The sequence below is a fragment of the Cricetulus griseus genome, chromosome 4 (assembly GCF_003668045.3).
Source record: "Cricetulus griseus strain 17A/GY chromosome 4, alternate assembly CriGri-PICRH-1.0, whole genome shotgun sequence".
NCBI lineage: Eukaryota > Metazoa > Chordata > Mammalia > Rodentia > Cricetidae > Cricetulus > Cricetulus griseus.
Genome location: NC_048597.1, coordinates 156,960,565 through 156,975,480, shown reverse-complemented (window position 1 = coordinate 156,975,480; position 14,916 = coordinate 156,960,565). Strand labels below are relative to the sequence as shown.

The following is a 14,916-nucleotide window of genomic DNA, read 5'->3' as shown; positions in this document are numbered from 1 at the left end:
CTGTCTCTAGCCAGGTGGTTTCAAGACAAAGGGATCTCGTTTTGGCTGGCACTTTTCCCCCAGCTTCAGCCTATGACAGTAAACGTTGGTATATGAATGAACAATCTTGATCATCCTTTGAAATAGTCATGGAAGGAGGCTTTAAGGTTCTTACAACTCAACCAAAAACTAAAAAGAAAGGCAACCGAGGAAGGAACATTGCAGTATTCTCTTTTAAGAAGGTTATTAGGAACAAGGAAGTTACGCCTAAGTCATGCCCGGGTACTCCCAAGCAATGTATATTCTTTACCAGTGGAGGGACAGATAGTGCAAAAACAACAGTTACAAAAAAAATCTTCACACACTAAAAAGCCTGAAGCTTTCCGACTTAACTGACATGAAGGTAACAAGGCTGCCCCTGAGGGTGGTGCTGCTGATCCTGTGTGTGTGTGTGTGAGAGTGTGTGTGTGTGTGTGTGTGTGTGTGTGTGTGTGTGAGAGAGAGAGAGAGAGAGAGAGAGAGAGAGAGAGAGAGAGTAAGTGTGTGTGTGTGAGTGTGTGTGTGTGTGTGAGAGAGTGTGTGTGTGTGTGAGTGTGTGTTTGAGTGTGTATGTGAGTGTGTGTGCATGTGTGAGGGAGTGTGTGTGTGTGTGTGTGTGTGTGTGTGTCAGATATTGGGGTTCACAGCTTATCAACTAGCCAAGTAGCCAGGGCAGCCTAGCCTTCACTGACAAGAATCTTTTTCAGTGAGTACACTCAGGCACAGAAGAGCATCCCAGGACATTTGACACACTCTCCATTCAGGACACTGGGCACAGCACTATCCATCACCACGGTGTTTAAACAAAGCTTGTATCTCCACAAGCCATGGAGGTGATGCATCATTAGCTCCCAGGTCATGTACATGGTGCTCATGTCCCAAACCCCCTAGTTGGAACCCCTTTCTCCAGGTACAGCAGTGTCCAAATTTTTGACATAGTGATAGGACCTTGTCATCTACAAAGTTCCTACTGAAGAAGCACCCAATCCAATGGCCAAGAAGGAAAAAAAAAAAACCTTAACCAAATATCTCATACCATGTACTGTTTTAAGTAAATTTCCAATTTTATGTGAGGCAGAATTGGGAATTACACTGAAGATCATGCAACTTGCAGACTGAAGATCGCCCCATACCTGCTCCACACAGTAGTGTAATCATTGTGACCAGTAGGCACTGAGGAGAGTGGGAAATGACATCCTAGTGACTCCAGCCTTTCTTTAGCTTCTGTGCCCTCCCAGAACAAAATCAGGGTTTCCGGGATAGCACGCATATGTGCTTGGCAGATTGACCTACAGGTACTGTGCATATCAAAATTAAATCCAGTCGAGATTCACTCTGAAATCATGCAAGTGCCACACTCACATAGCAGCAGGGCCACCTGCCAATAAGTGAGTGGACAAAGCTTGGTCTCTCACACAATAACATCTTTGGTAAAACTGGAAGGAGACAGAGTTCTTGGCCACTGAAGAGACACTTGAGTGATACCAGGTGTGAACTCCCACCAAAAGTACGAAGTCAAGTCAGGTAGGGGACAGTCTCTCGCTGCTGGTTTAGCAGAGAGTCCCGCAGGGAGGTCCCAGGGCAACAACAGTACTCACACAAGTGCCCTTGCACACCTGTGCTTTTAGGCCTGGCACAGTGAGCCAATTCCTGGCATCATTGGCCTCTACAGCTCTGCTCCCATCCACAGATAAAATATGCTTACTCTCAACAAACAACACACACACACACACACACAGAGAGAGAGAGAGAGAGAGAGAGAGAGAGAGAGAGAGAGAGAGAGAGAGAGAGAGAGAGAGAGAGAGAGAGAGAGAGAGCCAGGCTGCCCCCGATGGTGTTGGGAGCCAAGCAAGCAGAAGGCCTCACTCAGTTGCACTTTCACCTTAAGACAAAGACTAGACCTAGCCTATTGAAGTTTCCAAACTCCGCGGAATGAGGGCGGGGCTTATGGCGGCGATCCTGCGGGCGGGGCGAACCCAGCGACAGTCTTCAATGCTCCCCACCCACCGCGGCCGGCGGCGAAAAGGCCGGCTCCTGCGGACGATGCCGCTGTGCGCCCAGGATGCTGTCGCGTTTGCTCCTGCTCCTAGCCGCTCTCGCCAGCCTGAGCCAGGATTTCCGCGCACAAGGTAGGCTCCCCAGCGCTCGCCCTGTTTCGTTACTTCGCGGAGAATCGGCTTGGATGGCCCTCTCCGGACCTCCGCGGTTCCCAGCTCCTGCTCCTTTGCGCTTGCAAAACTGGGTCTCGGGCTCACGTGTTGTGTAAGTGGAGGAGGCTAAGATTATCCGTGGCTGTTCGGGAGTGGCCATCGAAGGATGTGTCAGGTCTATAGTTCCCATCCCGTACCCTGGTTCCCAAACCCATCACTCATTCACCTCACAGCAAACCATAACTTTAGCCTTTGCTTTTCTGGAAGAGCTCGGACTCTTCCATGGGTCTTGCTGAAACACATAGGCTTCTCTCCCAGAACCCTATCATGCCACACCTATCCCTCCCCTTCCTCCCCCACCCCATGCCCCATCCCGGCGACCATCTCAGGTAGTCTTAAGCTCTCAGTTCATTCTGGCAGCCACCTGCCCTCTCTCCCACTTTACCTACCCTCAGCTCAGGCTAGGTTCCAGTAGCCCAGAAGAGATGGAAAGGTGGAGAGTTAGAGGGACTAAGTGGCATAGAGGCAAGAAGACTGGAGACCCAAAACACTTCCACAGGACTCCAAAATTCGAAGTAAAACCCACACAGCCAGTCATGTGATTTACAGCCTCGCTGGGGATGTGCAGCCAGCCCAAACACCACAAACATGGCCTGAGTTTTTCAATCACTCTCTCGGAGTTTTGCAACTGAAACACAGTCTTGAGATACAAACAGTGCATGGAAGAAAGCCAAGGGGGCAGGGACAAGTGTATTTTCTGAGAATGACAGAGTCACTCAAAAAGAAACATGACTGGTGAGCTGATATTTTTGAGAATAAGGGAAGTGGGTGGAGACCTGTCTTCAAGAGAAGACATCTTAAGAAGTCAAGAAGCTGGAGAGGAACAAGGGCTATTGGCCTAGCACACTCTTAAGCTGCAGAATTCAAATAGCAAAATTCACCAGCAGAATTCAAGCAAGAATGTTCATTGTGTTGTTACAAAAAAGACAGAGGTTTGCCCAGGGTCGTCATATTGGCAAAATGATAGTGCCAGGCTTCTGCACTGAACTCTTTAGATAATGTTGTGTTGGGGCTGAGGGATTGGGGGGATGTAGATGGTTCACTACTGAGTTTCTTGCCTTAAAGACTTCTGTGAGGAGGCCTGGAGACACAGTTGACTTACTCATTCTGTCTCTGCTTCCAGACTCACCTAGGCATCAGCTAGAAACTAGGGAATGGGGAAAGCCCTAAGCCCAGATCCCAAGATGTCTTCTGTGTTGGAAAGCACAGTGGTGTCAACAAGCAGGGTGTCTGCATATCCAGAAAATGCCAGGGTCCACGGCTTTGGGACAGGGCTGGGATGAGAACTTAGTCTTGGGATGACACTAGAACAAAGCCAGGGACTGGCTCATCTGAGAGCTCACGGCTCACACACATACTCCTCACTCCTGGCCATCTTCCTGGAATGTTTCTGACTCAAGCTGCCCTTGTCAGCCCCTCAGGAGGTTTCTGATCCTGCACAGCACAGGAATAGAAAGACAGAATACTCCGCTTGGAATTAAACACATCCTGGATATAGGTCCCCACCTAACTCCCCTGGCCTTGCACAATCATTTGACTCTCTAGGCTTTTGTTTCTTCTTTTGTAAATTTTCCATGTGTCTAGAACCCAGAGCTTCTGTGATCACTAAAGGGAACATAGTACCTAGTATGTGAATTTTAATCCTTCCCTCTGTCACCACCCTCGTCCTATTCCCATGGTATGACTTGCTTTCTCCAATGTGGACATTCTTTTCCCTCTAGGGACAGAGTTGCCCAGCCCTTTTGCCGTGTGGTTTGAAGCCAGATTTTTCCAACACATCCTGTGCTGGAAAAGCATCCCAAATCAGTCTGAGAGTACCTACTACGAAGTGTCACTCAAGAAGTAAGGAAAGCAGCAAGGCACAGGGGTGGAGGGGGGGCAGAATGAGTAGGGGAGGGGCTAGGTAGCTGCTTTGCTATTGAAATGAGACCATATCATTGACACATGTGATCTTGCTTGAGAGTCATATGAGTTGATCCGTGTGCTGGGATCCCTAAGGTGGACAGCTGTTGGCTCTGAGGGCTTCCTAGAATTCTGGGATTCACAAATGTAACTAGAAGAAAGGAAGCTGGAGGCTCCAGAGTGGATTAACCCATTCTTGTAAAGTAATGAGCTACTTAGATTCCCACCCAGGAGCCTTCTGGACCATGGATGTCAACAGGGACGTTGGCCAAGAAAGAGGGAGAGTCTTGTGATTAGCTGCCTGGGACTAGGACCCTGAGGGATGCTCGTTTTTCTGCCATTATGGGAATGTTCTACCCTGGCCTTTTCCTTTCCTCTTAAAGGAGAGAGGTTTGGGTACGAGCTGCTTCTCCAGTGCTGCCCTGGTATCTCCTCAGGTACGGAAGCACAATCTGGAAAGACATCCACAGCTGTAGAAAGGCCCAGGTATTGTCCTGTGATGTCACCAAGTTTACACTGGATCTATACCGCAGTCGTGGCTATCGGGCCAGAGTACGGGCAGTAGACCACAACCAGTACTCCAACTGGACCACCACTGAGACACGCTTCACAGTGGATGAAGGTGCTTTGCCTCTCCTAGACCTAGAACATGGCCTTCTGGGACCCTACCAGCCAGGAACTCCAGCCTAGGGCTTTTCTGTCTGTTCTTACAGCTTTTCACATCACCAGGCTTCCCCGCCAGGGAGCTGGTTGCCTCAGCATATTTGAAGCTGACTGAGATTTTAAAATGGCCTGACATTGTTTATCCTCCATAAGAGAGGTCTTGGGGTGATTGGCATGTCTGTGTCACAAGAGCCATTGCTATGAATTTGTAGAGTTTAGGGAGAGGCACTGAACCCTAAGCAGGTAGAGGCGGAATTCAAATAAGGCCTGGTCCCTCATAAGGGTGAATCTCCCAGGTCTTGCCTTTGAAGCTAGAAGACATACTGAAGAAAAAAAAAATCCAGATAATTCCTGAGGAGTTCCAAGGGAGTTAACCTTGGCCATGATGGAATTCTATTCACACTGGGCTTTCACAGGGCCTGGGTACAAGGTGGGCTTGTTCCGTAGGATTCAGAGCTGGAAGTGACACTAGGAAGGTCACTGATTCCCAAATGTAAGCTTATATGCTAGGCCTCAGCTGCCTGGAGAAATCATATCCCAGGGAGTAGCTTTAAAATTGGTATTTCCCAGGCCCAGGCTGAGAAAGTCAGGTGCTAGAAAACCCATAACATCTGTAACGAATTCCCTAAGAGTTCTTATGTGGGGTAGAGTTGTAAACCCAAGGCCTAGGTTTTAGGTTGGGTAAAGTTTGACCCTGGAGTCAGGCTATGGATGCCATCCCTAGTCCTCAGCCTCATGCCTCTGCCCCTCTCCTCTCAGTGATTCTGACGGTCGGTAGTGTGACACTGGAGGTGATCAACGGCTACGTCTTTGGGACAATCCATCCCCCCAGACCCCAGATAGTCCCTGCGGGTGATGAGTATGAACAGATCTTCCAGAATTTCCGAAAATATAAGATCTCCATTCGAAAGTTTCAGGAGGAAAAGGTATGAGGTTCCCCAAGGCCACCAGGCCAGGGCTACCTAGATTGGAATCACTGTCATATCCCACCGGGAAAAAAGGTTATGGGGAGCCAGGACGGAACTGACATATTCAGACATACCACCAGCAGTGCACAAGGCAAGCTACTCTTGAGTATTTTCTTCCAAGCTTGTAGATAAGGAAATGAAGCACCAAGATGTACTAGAACCCAACCCCTGCAGCCTGGAATCCATCAGACACTCTTACCTGAGTTGTTTCTAGTTCTTTCTGTGAAGAGCTTCCACTTCTATAAAAGATGCCCTTTGCCCTATTAAAACAAAAGTAGTGGGCTTTCTGTGTACAAGCATGAGGATCTGAGTTCAAATGCCCACAACCCACATAAAGCTAGACTCAGTAGCACATGTTTGTAATCCATTGCTCCTACAGTAAGATGGAAGCTGGAAACTGGAGACTCCAAGGAAGCAATAGACCAGCTAGGCTGAAGTACCTAGTGGCAGGCAACAATAAGACCTTGCCTCAAACAAAGTGGAAGATAAAGACTGATATCTGATTGTTCTCTGTCTTCCACACATGTGCACACACACTGCACTCTCACACACACAAATGTACTCATGCATGTATATGTAATACCTCTCTCTCTCTCTCTCTCTCTCTCTCTCTCTCTCTCTCTCTCACACACACACACACACACACACACACACACACACACAGACACACGCGCGCGCGCACATACACACACACACAAATACACTCATACATGTATATGTAATACACATCTCTCTCACACACACACACACAAATGCACTCATACATGTATATGTAATACACATCTCTCTCTCTCTCTCTCTCTCTCTCTCTCTCTCTCTCTCTCTCACACACACACACACACACACACACACACAAAGATTAGAGCAAAATTGGATAGTTACAGAGATGATGGGCTGCACTGACTATCACTGAATTGGTTATCTTAGTAAAAGATGACTGAAGATGCTAAGCAGAGTATCCTCCAGAGCACCCACTGCCCCAGGGCTGCCTCACCTAGCAACAACACTTCCTTGTCTAGCATCTCAAAGCCCTGGGCTCATCTCCAGCAGAAAACCAAAACTATGCCCCCCCACTATCAGCTTCTGTGTACCATGCAATTTATTATTGTTCTTGTTTCCATTTCAGAATACAACCATGACAGTGAAACATGAGAACTTCACCCTCAAAGTCCCCAGAGAGATGGGAGAGTTTTGTATCAGGGTGTATCCCTTGGTGGAAACCCGAAATAACAACGGAGAATGGTCAAAGGAGCAGTGTTTGCGTATCACAGAGCAATGTGAGTAGCCCAGACAGCAACGACTGTCCAGAACACAGAAAGCCATGCTCAGAGTTGCTGGTGCCCGTACTAGGCCCAGAGCTTCTACACAGAGCCATCATTCTTCACCAAACCCATGGGAGAAGTTGCCCCATCCTGCTTAGGATCATCCTGGTTTTCTTTCTTTTTTTAAGTAATTATCATAAGAGATAACAAGATAATAAAATCTGAACACTTTATGGTTATGCCATTCACAATGACATTGAAGCATGCTTGTTTCTCTGTCTCCTGTACATATATACATTCAAAAGAGAACCCCAACGGCTCAACCGAGTCCTGGCAGTTTCTGTTATCTAACTAGTTTAAGACTTGTTGTACAAATGGCATGAAGCCCAAAATAGTTCAACAGAACTGTAACAATTCAAAAGAACTCCAAAACACAAAGCCAGTCACAAACACGTAACACCATAACACCATAACACCATTCTACACACAAAACCACACACATACACACACACACAGCTCTCAAAGCTCAAAGGACCCCTTAATCAATAGGAAATCAAAGCCCAAGTTTCAGCAATGCAGGAGAAATTTACCAAGGGTCTAAACTTTCTTAAGAATCCAAACCAAGGTCCAGATTAAGACGCAGATGATCATGGCCAAAGTGGGACAATTAAAAAAAGAAAACCCTCCAGAATAGCATAATTGCAGCAGCTAGGAGGGATTATTCAATCTTTTCTTTCTGACCATAATGACTTACTGTGTGTGCTATCATCCAAAATGTGCCAGAAGTGCCTGGCCCAACAGCACCCCAACAAGATCAGCCACTCATCCTCAGTAGTTTAATCAAAGACTCAGAATGGAAGGCAAAAAAGGGAAATTTATCCAATGTGGCCACAGATGGGGATGAGAGACTGCTGACCCTGAAAACTGATTCTCCAGGGTATTAAGGGCATGAAAATTAACATGATTTAAATAGAGTACTGGGGGAGGTGCAGAACTAAGCAAGCCAGGTCACAGTGTGTGGCCCCACCCAGCATGGCGCTAGCCGCCATCATCTCAGCCTCAGTCTCTCCTGTTGGTCCGTTGTCAGACCTGTGTGAAATCTCCAGGAGACAAGCTCCCTTGACTGGTACCAGGCTCTGGCCTTCTTCTCCCAACATGAGACTCTTAGGAAAAGCCTACTATTTCTATACTTAGATAGCTATTTAAAAGGTGTGGTGTGGGGGGAGGATTGAGAATCTGTTCAGAATATCTTCATTCCTGCCAGGAGGTGACATTGGGGTCCTTCCACCTGAGCGCAGCTGAACTTCCCAGGGACCTCTCCAGTTCTCTTCTGGAGGTGTACTAGTTCCTATTTGGTCCTATTCAGGCTATTCCTCCTCAGGGCCCTTGTGGGAAGGGCTCCTCCCTGCCCTGAGTATCCCAGAAGAAGCAATGCTGAGCTGGCTTCTTGACATAGCTGCTGCAGTCAGCAGAAACCTGTTCCAGGCCCTCAGACAGTGCCCGGGACCCTTTCCCAGGATGGGCTATCGGGTGTAGAAGCTGTGCATCACCCGTGGGAACCTTACTGGAAGAACAGTCAGTGCCCTCCAGCCCCCACCCCGGTTTTTGTTTTGTTTGTTTGGTTGGTTGGTTTTTTGGTTTGGTTTGGTTTTTTGTGTTTTGACTTTTTGAGACAGGGTTTGGAGGCTGTCCTGGAACTAGCCTTTGTTGTAGACCAGACTGGTCTCAAACTCACAAAGATCCGCCTGCCTCTGCCTCCCGAGTGCTGGGATTAAAGGCGTGCGCCACCACCCAGCTCTGCTGACTGCCCTAAGGGATCCATAACTAGCAAGTCATGACAGCTAATTTAAGCATCCACACTGTACCCAGTGTATGCCCTGGGAGTGTCCCATCCAGCAAACATGAAAGGGACTCTTCACGGATTTGTAATAAGTTTCAATGCAGCCCATTGTCATGAAAGTCCCACTATAGAATAAATCACCAAGTGTATGGCTCCGCTTTGAGTGCTGCTGGTATTTTCATCATCCTTATATGCAAAAGGTTTGTTTGAATCTCAGCTTTGTTGCTTCCATGTGACTGTGGACAAGTTACTTGGTGTCTCTAGGCCTTGGGATCTCAATATGTAAAATGGGGTGATGCTGGCATTGACCTCCTAAGATAGCTGCAGGGTCGGGAAACACAGGTGAGATGTTTGACAACCATCTTGAGGCAGTACTATAACTTTCCCTGCTGTTTACATAGACAGTAGGACTCGGATGGATTCATTATTTTGTCCACAGTCCACAGCTAGTAAGAGGTACAGCTGGTATTTTGAATCCAGTCTGCACTCTTGCCTACTGTTTCATCCTGCCTTGGTGCTTCATTGGCCATCATGGTAATTGGCTAGAGGCAGAGCCAATGTGTTACTGAAGGGACTGGTGACAACTGAACCATCATTTCTGGGAACCTAGATACCTCTAGGGCTGTGACCCACCAATTGCCCATGGGGATGATCTAGGACCATTCACTGAGTATGTTCTAATCATAGCCAAGGGGTCTCTGGGGACTGTACCTTATATGCCACAAACACATCTTTCTGGGTCTGCAGATTTCACCTTGACCAACCTCAGCATTCTCTTCACTTCTATCCTGATACTCTGCGGAGCCCTGATCTGCCTGGCTCTCCAGCACTACATTCGGCGCCCGAGGAAGTTGCCGGCAGTCCTGGTGAGTGCTCTGTCCTTCCTATGTTCCTGTGTGATCCGGGTACCCTCATTCAGCACTGTGGAGGGCAAGCAAACACTAAACCCAGTATGGAGAACAGTGCCTCTGAGTAGCCCAGAGACCGCATGTACACGCAGGTGTACACACACTGAATCAGCACAGTTTTGTCATCTACACGATGGCTTGTGGAGCAGCCACTGGGCATCATGAACTGGTCCTGGCTTTATCCTCATTTTACCAGTGAGGACAGATAGGTTACTTGCCCTCATAGGGTCACATGGGTGGGAGGAATTGTAGGGGAGGTTTTGCATCAACCTTTCCTGGTGCTGCTGAGGGACAAAAAGCAGGACTAGAGTAGTTCCAGCGGGGAGAGAGCAGAGTAGAGAGCTGACCCAGAGAGGAAAGGGCTTGAGGGGAAGCCAAGACCTCTTTCCCCTCTCAGATGGAGGCATGTGTGGCAAGCCAGCCTCCAGAAGCCATCGCACAAGATTGAGTAGTAGTCCTCAGATCTCTACTTGTCCCTGGCCTGGTCTCAGGCTGTGTCAGAAGTGTCTAGCCACAGTCCCTGGGCCTTGGATAATATAAACACTATTAAGGCATGATAGATGGGTGCAGACCATATATAACCTATAGAGGAGTCCTGGAGTAGCTAGGAATGATAAGGAGACACACACAAACACACATATACACACAGAGAGAGGAGAGGAGAGAGGAGAGGAGAGGAGAGGAGAGGAGAGGAGAGGAGAGGAGAGGAGAGGAGAGGAGAGGAGAGGAGAGGAGAGGAGAGGAGAGGAGAGAAATGTATGTGTGTGTAAGGATGGGATGGCGTGACCTAATCAGAGTCTTTGTCTAGACGAGAGTCTGTTCTCAGGTCAGTGACAACTGGTAAAGAAGTATAAGGAAGAGATGGGGGAGCCAGCCCTTACAGCTCTCAAGTATTTACTAGTTCTTCCTGTATAGCTGAAGTTTGTGCTCATCATCTTGCTCTGTGCTCCTGGGAAATTCAGTTCCCCAGATACATATCCCTCAGCCTGTTCCACCGGCACTTTAGCTCATACTCTGTGCAGGGCCAGGAGTCTGGGTGCTGGTGGCCCAGGGATGAATAAACCATAGTACTGAGCCTGGCGCTGGGGAAAGTGTGATTCAGGATGTGGGAGAGGATAACCCTGTGCCTGGAGAGGCTCAGGAATGAGTGAAATGGTGTTTGAGCTAGCTACAGAGCATCCACCCTGATGACAAGTATTGCCAGGGAGGAAACTGACTAATGTGGCCTCGAGGGGTTCCCAGGACTTGATGCCAGCCATTGCCAGCCAGGTGTGAAAGGCTAACTTTACTGTAAAACCATGAAATTGGAAGAGATTAGAGATTACCAACTCCCCAGAAATGACAGGCAGCTGCTTGTTGATTTCTTATGAACCTGTGAGTCACAGCTTTGCTGTTCCCTTCAGAGCTTTTCTCCTAGGATTTAAACAGCCCAGTTCCACTTAACAGTTGCTCCTGTCCGTGGGGGTAACTTGTGTGAGAGAGTCCTGGCACATTCCTGAATTTACTCTGAACCATCTGCTGATTTGAACTGAGCATCCACCAGGTCATTGAAGTCAGTTCTATTAAGCAAGCTGGGGATCTCAAATCCAGATAGCTGGGTATAACTCCAGTTTAGTACTTTGTTGCTGGTGACTCCAGGCATATCATCTAATGCCTCTGAGCTATGTCTCTCTAGAACATAGGGGTAATGATACTCCTATAGAATTGCCAAGGAGTACAGTTCCACTCAGCATATATTTGTTGAGCATCTTCTATGTAACCTGAATGGTCCAAGCACTGTACATGCTTCACCATGAGAAGGCACACACTGCCATGAATTCCATCTATGGATGAGAAACTAAAGCTTAGAAAAAGGATATCGGCTCAGTGGCAAGCTGCTAAAAGATACATCCTTCACCACTAATCACTGTGGACACTGTGGGCCTAGTTGGTCATAGTGGACATAGTAATAGGGACACAACCAGGAGGAATTGCACTGAAGTCATGAAGTGTCAAGGATTTGAGGGCAGGGTTGTAGCAGAGTCAGTCGGTACGTCAGTCAACAAACCTGACTAGTTCCAGCTCAGCTTAGGCTCTTAGAGTGAAGAATAAGACTGGATGGTTACTGTCTCTAGAGTTCATTTTGTAGTGTCTTAATTAGAGTTTCTGTCACTGCAGTAAAATGCCATGACCAAAAAACAAGTTGGGAAGGAAAGGTTCATTTGGCCTATTCTTACATATTGCTGTTCATCATCAAAGGAAGTCAGGACAGGACTCAAACAGAGCAGGATCCTGGAGGCAGGAACTGATGCAGAGGCCATGGAGAAACACAGTTTGCTGGATTACTCCCCACGGCTTGCTCAGCCGGCTTTCTTATAGTACCCAGGACCACCAAGGGCCCAGGGATGGTACCACCCACAATGGACTGAGCCCTCCCCCATCAATAGCTAATGAAGAAAATATCTTGCAGCCTGATCTTGTTGAGGCATTTTCTCTATTAAAGTTCCCTCCTGGCCAGGCGTTGGTGGCACATGCCTTTAATCCCAGCACTCAGGAGGCAGAGGCAGGCGGATCTCTGTGAATTCGAGGCCAGCCTGGTCTCCAGAGTGAGTGCCAGGATAGGCTCCAAAGCTACACAGAGAAACCCTGTCTCGAAAAACCAAAATAAATAAATAAATAAATATAAAAAAATAAAGTTCCCTCCTTTCAGATAACTGTAGTTTGTGTGTCAAGTTGACATAAAACCAGCCAGCACATATAGGAAGTTTAGGAAGAAATAAGGAAGGAAACAAGGAGAATATGGCTGCTGCACTGATTTGGCCTGGCTGCTTGCAAAGTCTCTCAGAAGAGGCAGTGTCTGAGCTAAACAAGGAGGAGGCGACAGACATATGGAGTGCTAAGAGTATTCCTAGCAGAGTGGTGGTCGCCATGTGCAAAGGTCCTGTGACAGCTACTCTTGCCATGTTGAGGACAGCAAGGACACCACTATGGATAGAGTAGAGAACAAGCTGACAAGCGCTAAGTGACTTCCCCCAAGACCTTTAGCATCTAAGGAGCACAAACCCTTGGCTGCAAGCTGCAAAAATTCAAAGGATGACAGGACAGAAAGATGGGGTGGGATGGGATGGGGTGGGGTGGGTATGGCACATAGATATTTACTCCCTGTGACTAGCTTCTGTGACTTCCATGAGCTACACACACAGGTGCTTACTTAGCATCTATTTCTTACCTGGGGTCATTGTCAAAATAGTTTGAAATACACTTCAGTATGGGCCTGGCTTTTCAAGCCTCATCCAGGTCACAGAGATTCATGAGGGGAGCATCTGAGAGCTTTCTCCAGTCTCAGCGAGGCCCCATGAAATCTGGCCCTGGGAACACTAGCTTCCTATGTACCTGCCTGGGCATGTACCATGAAGTACCCTTGGGAGAAAGTTCTAATGACATTATGAAGCTGGGGGGCAGCAGGCTCTGCACCCAATCTACACCTCCCCCACAGCGCCTCACCTCTCTCACTGTATTAGTCTCATTGCTGTGACAAAAGCCTGTGCCTGGCAAAAGCAACTTGAGGAAGGAAGAGTTTGTTTTGGCTCATGGTTTGAGGGTGGAGGGAAAGAGCGTGAGGCAGCTGGTCGAGTCCCTACAGTCAGGAAACAGAGAGGTGAACGCTCACGTTCTCGTCTTTATTCATCCCAGGACTCCAGCCCCCGGGATAGTGTCATATTCAGGGTAAGTCTTCCAAGTTCAGTTTAACCTTTGGCAAAACACCCTTACAGACAGACTTTATGGAACCACATGGTGGTTCTCAGTACAGTCACACTGACCATGGCAATCATCACACTCACCCTGCCTCTCCTCCCAGGTCTTTGAGAAGCCCCACAACTTCTTCCTCATCAACCCTGTCTGTCCAGAAACTCTCCATGCTGTTCACACCTTGGACTTGGAGGCCTTCCAGAAGGTATCACCAGAGCTGAGAGACTCAGACCTGCATGGCAGCATGGACAGTGGCTTGGGCAGTGCCAAGTCATCACTGCAGACTGAAGAGTCCCAATTTCTCCTGCTTGGCTCCCACCCCCAGAATCAAGGGTCTCTGAGAAAGAGAGAGCCTCCTGAGCTACAGGACAGCTGTGGTGACAACACAGACAGTGGGATCTGCCTGCAGGAACCCAGCTTACACTCCAGCACGGGGCAGACCTGGAAGCAGCAGTTTGGATACACCAGTCAGGGCCAGGATGACAGTGACATTAACTCAGTCCAGAGCTCTCCAGGGCAGCCTGAGAATACACAGAGTGGTCCTGCCTTGGGCCATGTCCATCTTCTAGAACCTGGAATCCCTGAGGAGAAAGACCAAGTCACAGTGACATCCCAGGGCTACCAGAAACAGACCAGATGGAAGGAAGATTCAGCAAACCCAGCAGGACCCTTGGACAAAGAGATTCTCTTGACAGATGGCTTTGACCCTAAACTCGGGGTGTGCCTGCAGGCCGAGTTAGCTTGGCCTCCACCAGCTCTTGCCAAAGGTTATTTGAAACAGGAGTCTCAAGGGATGACCCCAGCACCAGCAGGTACCCCAAGTATGCAATGGAGTCAGCTGGCTGAAGAATGGTCACTCCTGGGTGTGGTTAGCTGTGAAGACCTAAGTACAGAGAGTTGGAATTTGACCCATGAGCTTGCTCCTCTGGACTATGGGGCAGCCCCTGGTGGCCTCCTGACTAGCTTTGACTCTAACCTGGCCACCCTGCCTCTAATCTCCAGCCTGCAGATAGAGGAATGACATAGGCTAAGGGTTCTTTGTATTCCAGCCATTCCTGCTCTCCTGCCTGCATCAGGAGGGCCCAGGAGTCAAAGAAATGTGTGGGCCTTTTCTGCAGATCCTCCGTGGCCAGCTAGCCAGGTCCCAGAGGGCAGGAAAGGGCCATCATACTGGGCAAGCGTCTGGTACATGGGAGGTTGTGTCTGGTTCTGTTGAGAGGAGCCCGGCAGACTCCAACAGAGTTGAGCAAGGTACACAGAGATCTCCTCACTCCTCAGGGCTGGGTCCTGTACTGGAAGGACCTGTGTTTGGGAGGAACCCCAGGGTTTTCTGGGTGTGCTAAGATTGCCAGGTTGAAGTCAGAGCAGCCTGGATGTCTATGTAGGCGTGGGAGTACCTCCTGCAGGGTACAGAGA

At 48.5% G+C, this 14,916-nt stretch overlaps 1 protein-coding gene across 2 annotated transcripts; it reads left to right on the top strand.

Moving 5' to 3' along the window:
- Window positions 1-2,080: 2,080 nt before the first annotated feature.
- On the top strand, window positions 2,081-14,521 carry Il10ra (interleukin 10 receptor subunit alpha). Of its 2 annotated transcripts, none has more exons than XM_035443553.1 (7): window positions 2,081-2,147; window positions 3,956-4,070; window positions 4,568-4,752; window positions 5,553-5,719; window positions 6,888-7,038; window positions 9,611-9,729; window positions 13,610-14,521. In XM_035443553.1, the coding sequence occupies exons 1-7, from the start codon at window positions 2,081-2,083 to the stop codon at window positions 14,519-14,521; spliced, it is 1,716 nt and encodes a 571-aa protein (XP_035299444.1). The 2 variants fall into 2 exon arrangements, with proteins under 2 accessions (XP_035299444.1, XP_027267814.1); XM_027412013.2 differs by having other exon boundaries at window positions 3,950-4,070.
- Window positions 14,522-14,916: the final 395 nt, after the last annotated feature.